Here is a 10,323-nt window from a genome sequence, read left to right on the forward strand (position 1 = left end):
CAAAAAAGATTATACTCCATGACCAAGTGAAATTTATCAAAGGAACACAAGGATGGTTCAACATAAGAAAACTAATCACTTAATACACTAAGTTAATAAAGTGGAAAAAGAAAAAAGACAGTCATCTTGATGCAGAAAAGACATTTGACAAAATTCAACACTCTTTCATGATAAACACACCCAAGTTAAGAACAGAAGGCATGGTAAAGGTATTTACAAAAAACCCACAGCTGACAATATACTATACTCGACGGTGAAAGACTGAAAACTTTCTCCTTAATATTAGAAACAAGACAAGGATGTTCACTTCCATCACTGTTGTTCAACATTGAATTAGAGGTCCCAGTCAGAGCAATTGAACAAGAAAAAGAAATAAAAGTTATCAAAATTGGAAAGGAAGAGTTCTCATCATGGCGGACCCTAGAGATAAGGCGCTTCAGGACTACTGCAAGAAGCTGCTGGAGCACAAGGAGATTGACGGCCGTCTAAAGGAGTTAAGGGAACAATTGAAAGAACTTACCAAGCAGTATGAAAAGTCTGAACATGATCTGAAGGCCCTACAAAGTGTTGGGCAGATTGTGGGTGAAGTACTTAAGCAATTAACTGAAGAAAAATTCATTGTTAAAGCTACAAACGGACCAAGATATGTTGTGGGTTGTCGTCGACAGCTTGACAAAAGTAAGCTGAAACCAGGAACAAGAGTTGCTTTGGATATGACTACAATAACTATCATGAGATATTTGCCAAGAGAGGTGGATCCACTGGTTTACAACATGTCTCATGAAGACCCTGGGAATGTTTCTTATTCTGAGATTGGAGGGCTGTCAGAACAGATTCGGGAATTAAGAGAGGTGATAGAATTACCTCTTACAAACCCAAAATTATTCCAGCGTGTAGGAATAATACCTCCAAAAGGCTGTTTACTATATGGACCACCAGGTACAGGAAAAACACTCTTGGCACGAGCTGTTGCTAGCCAGCTGGACTGCAATTTCTTAAAGGTTGTATCTAGTTCTATTGTAGACAAGTATATTGGTGAAAGTGCTCGTTTGATCAGAGAAATGTTTAATTATGCCAGAGACCATCAACCATGCATTATTTTTATGGATGAAATAGATGCTATTGGTGGTCGTCGGTTTTCTGAGGGTACTTCAGCTGATAGAGAGATTCAGAGAACTTTAATGGAGTTACTGAATCAAATGGATGGATTTGATACTCTACATAGAGTTAAAATGATCATGGCTACAAACCGACCAGATACACTGGATCCTGCTTTGCTTCGTCCAGGAAGATTAGATAGAAAAATACATATTGATTTACCAAACGAACAAGCAAGATTAGATATATTGAAAATCCATGCAGGTCCCATTACAAAGCATGGTGAAATAGATTATGAAGCAATTGTGAAGCTTTCAGATGGCTTTAACAGAGCAGACCTGAGAAATGTTTGTACTGAAGCAGGTATGTTTGCAATTCGTGCTGATCATGATTTTGTAGTACAGGAAGACTTCATGAAAGCAGTCAGAAAAGTGGCTGATTCTAAGAAACTAGAGTCTAAATTGGATTACAAACCTGTGTAATTTACTGTAAGGATTTTGATAGATGCATGACAGACATTGGCTTAATATAAAAATAAAGTTAAGGAAAATAATGTATGTATTGGCAATGATCTCATTAAAAGCGTCTGAATAAATGTGTATGAATAACATCAAAGAATTAGTAATTCAGTAATTCTACTTTTAAGATTGGTACAGAAGAAATTTGTATATTTGTTAATGTTGCATTTATGGCAGCAGAAGTTATAAAAGAAGAGTATGTTGTAGCTTTTCGTATTTGCTGTGTGAGCATTTTGTAAAACATTGAAATGGTTTAAGATAGTAGTTTAAAAGAGCATTTCTTATGACTTATTTTATATCATTTGTTTTCCTCATCCTAAAAGTTGAATAAAATCTGTTTGATTCAGTTCTAAAAAAAAAAAAAAAAAAAAAAATTGGAAAGGAAGAAGTAAAACTATTTCTATTTTCAGGTGACATGATTCCATATACAGAAAATTAAAAAAAAAAAAATCCACACACACAAAAAAACTACTGGAGCTAATAAACAAATTCAGCAAAGTTACAGGGTACAGGATCAAGACACAAAAATGAGCTGTGTTTCTATATATATCAATGAATAACCCAAAAATAAAATTAAGAAAACAATATAATTTGCAGTACCATCTAAAAGAATAAAATACTTAGGAATAAATATAAGCAAGAAGTTGAAGATTTGTATACTGAAAACCAAAATGCGTGTACATTGCTGAAAGAAATTAAAGAAGCCATCATATTCATGAATTGGAAAATGATATTGCTAAGATGGAATACTTCCCAAAGTGATTTACAGAGTCAATGCAATCCTACCAACATCACCCCACACACCACACACAGATTACAAAAATTCCAATGGCCTTTCTTATAGAAATGGAAAAGCCAATCGTCAAATTCATGTGGAATTGTAAGTGATCCCAAATATCCTAAACAGTACTGAAAAAGAACAAAGTTGGAGAATTTACACTTTCTAATATCAAAACTTTTTACAAAGGTATAGTAATCAAAACAGTGTACTAGCATAAAGATAGACATATAAACCAATGGAATAGAATTGAGAGTGCAGAAATAAACCCAAATATCTGATTTACAAGGAGAGCACTAAGACCATTCAATAGGGGAAAATAGTTTCTACAACAAATGCTGCTGGGACAACCATATAATGCAAAAGAATGGATTTGGACCCCTACCTCATTCCATATACAAAAATTAACTCTAAATGGAACACTAAACTAAATTTAAGAGCTAAAACTTATGAAACTATTAGAAGAAAACAGGAGTAAATCTTCATGGCCTTGGATTTGTCAATTAATTCTTAGATTTGGCACCAAAAGCACAGGCAACAAAAGAAAAAAATAAATACACTGAACTTTATAAAAATTAAAAATTTTATGCATCAAAAGGTATTATCAAGAAACTAAAAAGACAACCTACAGAATTGTGGAAGATATTTGCAAATCATACATTTAATTAGGGTTTAGAGTTCAGAATACATGAAGAACTATTTCAACTCAACAACATAAAGACAGACAACTCAATTTTTCAAATGAGCAAAGGTTTTGAATAGACATTTCCCCAAAGAAGATATATAAATGACCAAAAAGCACATGAAAAAATGGTCAACATCACTAGACATTAAGGAAATGTAAACCAAAACCACAGTGAGATATCACGTCACACCCACTGAACGGCTATAATTTGCAGGGGAATGGAAAGAGGTAGAAATGTGGAGAAATAGGAACCCTTATACATTACTGGCAAGAATATAAAACGGTACAGCTTCTGTGGAAATCAGTTCAGTAGTGCCTCAGAAAAATTATACATAACATTATCATATGATCCAGAAATTCAACTCCTAGGTATATATCCAAGAGAAACAAAAACATATATCCACACAAGAACTTGTACATAAATATTCATAGAAGCATTATTTGCAATAGCCGAAAGGTGGAAACAACCCAAATGTCCACCAACAGATAAATGAATAAACAAACTATGGTATAACCATACAATGGAAATGGGAAATGACTGCTTAATGATTATTGGATGTTTTTCTGTGTTTTTTTTTTAAATTAATATCAGGTGTACAAAGCAACATAATAGTTAGACATTTAAACCCCTCATAAAGTGATAACCCACCTCCCCAAGCTACTACCCCTCTGACATCTCATATAGCTGTTACAGTAACATCGACTATCTTCTATATGTTGTACTCCACATCCTGTGACTGTATATACGTATATATTTAGTTATAGTTGACATTCAATACTATTCTACTTCAGCTCTTCAATTATATAGTGCATTGGTCAGGCATCTACACAGTCTTTGATGTGATCCCCCTGATAAGTCCTGTGCCCATCTGGCACCTTACATGATGTTTACAACATTGTTGATTATGTTCCCCATACTGTGTTAACTATCAACTTGTATTTCTTAATGCCTTCACCTTTTTCACCCTGCCCCCAACTCCATTCCCATCTGTCACCCTGATAGATCTAGTACCTATCTGGCACCATACCTAGTGATTACAATATTATTGACTATATTCCTTATGCTATACCTACATCCCCATGACTACTGTGTAGCAACCAATTTGTACTTCTTAATCTCTTCCCTTTTCACCTATCCTTAACCCCCTTCCCATCTTAAAGAAGTTCCTCTAAGATTCCTTGTAATACTGGTTTGATGGTGATGAACTCTTTCAGCTTCTTCTTGTCTGGGAAGCTCCTTATCTGTCCTTTGATGCTAAATGACAGCCTTGCTGGGTAGAGCAATCTTGGTTGTATGTCATTGCTTTTCATCACTCGTAATATTTCCTGCCACTCCCTTCTTGCCTGCAAAGTTTCTATTGAGAAATCAGCTGACAGTCTTATGGGGGCTCCCTTATAGGCAACTAACTGCTTTTCTCTTGCTGCTTTTAAGATTCTCTCTTTGTACTTAACGTTTGGTGTTTTAATTATGATGTGTTGGCCTCTTTGGGTTTATCTTGTTTGGGACTCCCTGTGTTTCCTGGGCTTGTATGTACATTTCCTTCACCAGGTTAAGGAAGTTTTCTGTCATTATTTCTTCAAATAGGTTTTAAATTCCTTGCTGTCTCTCTTCTCCTTCTGGTACTATAACGCAAATGTTGCCAGAGGCCCCTTAAACTCTCCTCAATTTTTTGGATTCTTTTTTCTTTTTGCTGTTCTGGTTAAATGTTTTCTGCTATCTTATCTTCTACATCACTTGTTGGATCCTCTGCTTCATCGATTCTACTGTTGATTCCCTGTAATATATTGTTTGTTTCCATTATTATATCCTTTATTTCTGACTGATTCTTTTTTTATGGTGTTCATCTCCATTTTTATGCTTCCTATCTCTCTGTTGACGTTCTCCCTAAGATCATGGAGCATTCTTATAACCAGTGTTTGGAACTCTGCATCTGATAGATTGCTGATCTCCCTTTCACTTAGTTCTTTTTCTGGAGCTTTGTTCTGTTCTTTTATTTGGGACATGTTTCTTTGTCTCCCCATTTTGGCTGCCTCTTTATGATTGTTTCTATGTATTAGGTAGGGCTGCTATGTCTTCTGGTCTTAGTAGAGTGGCCTTATGTAGTAGGTGTGCTGTAGGGTTCAGTGGAGCAGTCTTTTTGGTCACCTGAGTCACGTGCTCCAGGTGTGTACCTTGTGTGGGTTGTGTGTGCCCTCCTCTTGTAGTTGAGCCTTGGTTGATAATTGCACAACAGTGTGAGGGTCTATCCTTGGAATCGCTAGTTGTGAGGACGTACCTTGACTACAGTGGAAGAGTTGTTGTGCAGGGGCTGAACCTATGGAGCAGGATCTGCCTCAGCAGGACTCTGGTGCCTGCCCAATCCACCCCTTGGGTGTGTCATACTTGGAAGTGGCTGGATGATGCTCCAGCTCATTTTGAAGCTGGCCACTGGGGGGCGCCAGCCCCAGGACCACCTTGGAGCGGTTCCACTGTAGGTCTACTTCAGCCACAGCCTGTGCCCCACCCTGAGCCACCCAGTGGGAGCCAGAAAGAAATCCACAGATGGCTGCCGCCCATGCTGTGCTTGGAAGTGCCTTGTGAGGCAAAGCCTTGAATCAAGGTCGGCTGCCGCTAGTGCCAGCTTAGGGCTGCTCAGCCAGAGGTACAAGTCACTGAAAGCAGCTTGAGTGTGCATGAAAGTCGGGCGGGGCCAGGTCTCAAATCACCAGGGTGTGGTGAATGATCGGCAGAGACTCAGAAATGGTGGCCACCTATGTTCACACTCTGGAAAAGGGGAGGGCTCTACAAAGAAACAATGGCTTCCACCAGCTCCCCAGTCAGGAGAAAGCTGCCTCTCCAGCCCCCGTCCCAAGCCAGACCACTCAGTTCCCCACCATTTGTCCCTGCCCCCTTTCCAGCTGCTGCCCCAGTGCTGGAGCTCAGAGCCAGTGATTCCACTGGTGGGTAAGTCCCCACTCAGTCCCTTTAAGAGGAGCACCTGGGATGCTCAGTCTCACTCAGTCACAATCTCCACTGGTTTTTCACAACCAAAAATTATGGGGACTTCTCTCCCCGGCACTGGAACCCAGGGCTGGGGTGGGGCTGGGATCTCTCACTCCTCTACAGACCCCCAGAGCCGAAATATCCCTCCTTATCTTTAATGGTCACACGCGGGTGTGGAACCAGCCTGTTCCGTGTGTCTGACCTTCCTACCAGTCTGGAGGTGGCTTCGTCTGCAAGTCCTTAGTTGAAAGGCTTCGGTTCAACTTGATTTTAGGCGATTCTCAATAATGGTTGTTTTGTAGATTAGTTGTAATTTTGATGTGATTGTGTGAGAAGGTAAACACAGTGTTTACGTACTGTGCCATCTAGGTTGGTTGTGTGGTAAGTGTTTTGAAAATGTTTTAAAATTAGGGAGGTGGTAGTTATACAACATTGTGAATGCACTAATGCCATTGAATGGTACACTTTAAAATAGTTTATTTGTTATGTGAATTTTCCCTCAATGAACTATATGAAAAAAGAAGGGTTGTATTTATGAGTAAACCTATCTTTACATTTACAATGGCAAGTTATTGAGATCCTTTCAGTTTATAGAGCAAATCATTTTACAGTCACTTCTCTTTACAGTTCCTTTTCTTGTTTAGCTGTCATTTCAGGGCCTTCAGGGACCAGCTCAGCCCTAGAGGCAGAGAATTGTTGAAGACACTACCTTTTGATCTGTCCCAGGAACTCTGAAGAACATCTGACCATCCCTACCCATGTCTTCTCTGTGCCTTCAACCTCCAGAGCAAGGTCAAAGCTGGATCTTGTAACCATAGTCACCACTGGCTGTTTGAGGCTTGCAAAATCTTGTCTGACCAAAGACCATCCCATTTACCTGTGGAAGAAAACATGGCCCCCGTGGGTCTCATTCAATGAGGAGCACATCAGTTCCTTGACTGGAGCCCATGGATATAGCTTCAGGATGCTTGCTGTGGAGGCTGGAGGTGTAGACTCTGGCTAAGGAAACCCCTGAGACAAGCACCATTATGTGGGGGACAAGTTGCTGCTGGTGCCACTGTCCCCTGGCGCCATTAGCTGTAACAGACCAACGAGAACTCTGGGGCAGGGAACAGCAGCCTCTAAAGTGATGCTAGCTCCAGGGTGTGCTGTCTCCAGACCATCAGTCCGCTCCACTCAGTCTTCCCCTTCCTTTCCTTCCTCAGATCTGGATTTCTTAAGTCTAGGACTTAAACTCCAAAGGACAAGTACTGTACCTTCTCTCTCTTTTCCCTCCCTTCCTTCCTCCTTCCACTTCTTGAGGTCCTTGAGACACTTGTTTGTGAGGAAGACCTCCACCCCATCCCTCACCCCGCCCAGGCAACCCTTCTGTGGATGGTCATCTACTCTGTGGAGTTCCAGGGCTAGGCATGCATGCCCAGCAGTCATCCTTGCTTCAGTAAGACCAAAAGTAATAAGCAGTGATGACTAAGTTAGATTTGGTCATGTCTGAATTTGCCACAGTTTCCAGTCACTGAGGCCAAGTGCAGCATCACACACACTGACACCAGCCAAACAGCCCCCGTGAGCACCCTGGTTTTAGGCGATTATTTCATGGCGGGCAGTTGCTCCACTGGCCTTGGATGGTCAAACTGCTTTCCATGTCCAACTTTGTCAACATCCCAGACAATTCTCCAACAAGTCTCCTGGAAATATACACAACCAAGCTCCGACTCCTTAAGAAGGGCGGTCCATGACAATCATTTTCATCTCGGGCCTATTTTCCTGATAAAAGAATGTGCACCGACACTGTGCGGTAACCCACAAAAACTCTGCGGAGGTTCTTGGAAGAAAAACCACTATGTTCCCTCCAGATGATTTGAAACGTTAACTCTAAACGTGGCCCAATATCATTAAAAGGGAAATGGGATTTTTGTTTATCCTTGTAAGCGGTGACTATTTATCATGTCTTCCCAGCCAGAAGCTCACTCAGCACTCTTCCAGGACACGTGAAGCAGGAGGGGGCCTGGCCTCGACCACAGCTGAAACTGAGAATTTGCCATCGAGAAGGTGAACACATTCCTGACCTATGAGCCTGGGCATTTTTGTTTCTGAGAGCTCATTAAAGGCACTGAACCAGGGAAGAAAGTTTGTGCAGACAGAGTGAGCTGTGGGGTTAGTTTATCTGTCTGTAGAGAACGGGGATGAGCAGGGCCGGCATATGGGGAGTGGCGCCCAGGCATGGTGGGGAGGCCCTGAGCCTGCTGAATCCTCTCCTCACAGACAGGAGCCAGAGCTTCCCTGGAAACTGCTTCTGTGAGGCCAAACGGGTGGACAGAAGTAAGGAAGTGTTGGCCTGGAACAGAGTCCTGACAGGTGAAGAAGGAAACAGAAACAGAAGGCCAAAGCAAGCATACAAGAGGGCCAACTCCAAGGAGACTGAGCTCACCGAGTGACTGACTTCTCTGCCTGCAGCAGCAATGAGGCCACGGCAGGCTATTGAACCTCTCTCAGTCTCAGTTTCTTCATCTGTAAAATGGAAACAAGAAGCTTACCCAGCTCTTGGGTGGTCACAATCCATCTCATGTGCTAAACACATTCCTGGCACACAGAAAGTGTTTCTCAGTCTCATTATCTTGCCTGAAATGAGAAGGCTGCACCCTACAGGACCCCTAATGACCCCAGCTTCCCTTGAAGCTCTGTTTCTCATCTTGTTCTCGGTGTATTTCTCTCAGTGACTTTGGAGGCTGACACTGAATGTTCACTGGGTCACCATGCCCCACTCTTCGGTCCAAGATAGGAAAGGGCTTGACACCAAAGAGAAGTCCGTGTGTTTGGTTACAGAGGCTGGGATTTAGGCCAAGGTCAGAGGAAGCTAAGTCCTGGCTGCTTTAGCCACAATCGATGTTCTCCAGCAGTGTGACGCAAGATAAAATCACACCTCAGACCCAGGAAAAAAGCTTCGAGAGGCCCCTCTCCTCCCTTCCTACCTCTGGCCCTCTGCCTCCGACTCTCTGCCCTCCCTCCCTCTCCTCTACCCCCAGGACTCATCTCACACAGATTTGAAGATTCAAGCACTGAGTGAGGAAGATGGAAGGCAGAAGAAGGTAGTGTTCCAGGATTATCTGTGTTCTTAGTCTGCAGTAGGTCCAGGAGAAATAGTTGTATCTGCCTTTCCTTTCTGCTTCCTGCCATGTACTCCCCACCCTGCCCACCCCAGGCCAGCCCAGCTCCCAACAGAGGGCACACCAGAGAGCAGGCCAACATCTAATGGAGCACCCATCTGCCCCCCTGCTGCCTGCATGCAGTTTGTGCCTCTCAGTGGAAAACCAGGTTCGGTTCAGTCTAAGGGTCCTGCCTAAGTCACTGTAGAGACTGGCTGTTCATGCCAGGCTGGGGGCAGGATCAGCACAATGGAATTACATGACAATATAAGCCAAAAAAGAATCCTGGGTCCCAGAAGTGTTTTCTGGTGATCTCATATCACATTCATTTATGCCGCTTTCCCACCCAGCAGCCTAGAGTTGGGCTGCAGGCCTCCCAGGGCACTCAGTTGCCTCCTTTCTTCTGTGAAATCTCCCCAGAAAACCTGGTGTCGTCTGGAAAGAATCTCAGTCTGTGTGGCCCAGGACCCACGGTGCTTCTCTTCTATGGATCCATCATTGATCAGTTTGGTCATCATGCTTCAGTGATCTCTTACACAATGAAGCAGATCACAGCCTCATAAATGCACGAGTCATCACATTAAGCAGAGGAATGAACTGAGGCCTAGAGCTAAGTGGTTTTCTCCAAATCTTCAGCCAGGTGACGAGAGCCAGGCAGATCCCAGGCTGCACCGGGTGGGACCTCCTCCTCTAAGTCTTGGCTTCCATACTTCACAGGGCATCAGAATCTCCAGAGTGCCCAATGCAGGAGGTTTTCAGAGGGTCTGAGAACTTGCATTCCTAACACAGTCTGAGATGACACTGCTGGTTCAGGAACCTCACTTTTTTTTTTTTTTAAGATTTTTTTTATCGGGGGAGGGGAACAGGACTTTATTGGGGAACAGTGTGTACTTCCAGGACTTTTCCCCAAGTCAAGTTGTGTCCTTTCAATCTTAGTTGTGGAGGGCGCAGCTCAGCTCCAGGTCCCATTTCCGTTGCTAGTTGCAGGGGGCACAGCCCACCATCCCTTGCGGGAGTCGAGGAATCAAACTGGCAACCTTGTGGTTGAGAGCCCGTGCTCCAACCAACTGAGCCATCCGGGAGCTCAGCGGCAGCTCAGCTCAAGGTGCCGTGTTCAA

General features: G+C 42.7%; 1 protein-coding gene across 1 annotated transcript; it reads left to right on the forward strand.

Annotated features, from left to right (window-relative positions):
- The first annotated feature begins 404 nt into the window (after positions 1-404).
- LOC117021101 (26S proteasome regulatory subunit 10B-like) lies at positions 405-1,962 on the forward strand. Its single transcript, XM_033103870.1, has one exon. It carries the CDS (start codon positions 411-413, stop codon positions 1,578-1,580), a length of 1,170 nt encoding a protein of 389 aa, XP_032959761.1. The 5' UTR covers positions 405-410; the 3' UTR covers positions 1,581-1,962.
- The last annotated feature ends 8,361 nt before the right edge of the window (positions 1,963-10,323 follow it).

Source organism: Rhinolophus ferrumequinum, chromosome 4 (assembly GCF_004115265.2).
Source record: "Rhinolophus ferrumequinum isolate MPI-CBG mRhiFer1 chromosome 4, mRhiFer1_v1.p, whole genome shotgun sequence".
NCBI lineage: Eukaryota > Metazoa > Chordata > Mammalia > Chiroptera > Rhinolophidae > Rhinolophus > Rhinolophus ferrumequinum.

Bases quoted from the DNA above. Each gene is read 5' to 3' on its own strand.
- LOC117021101 (XM_033103870.1), top strand. From the start codon at position 411: ATGGCGGACCCTAGAGATAAGGCGCTTCAGGACTACTGCAAGAAGCTG.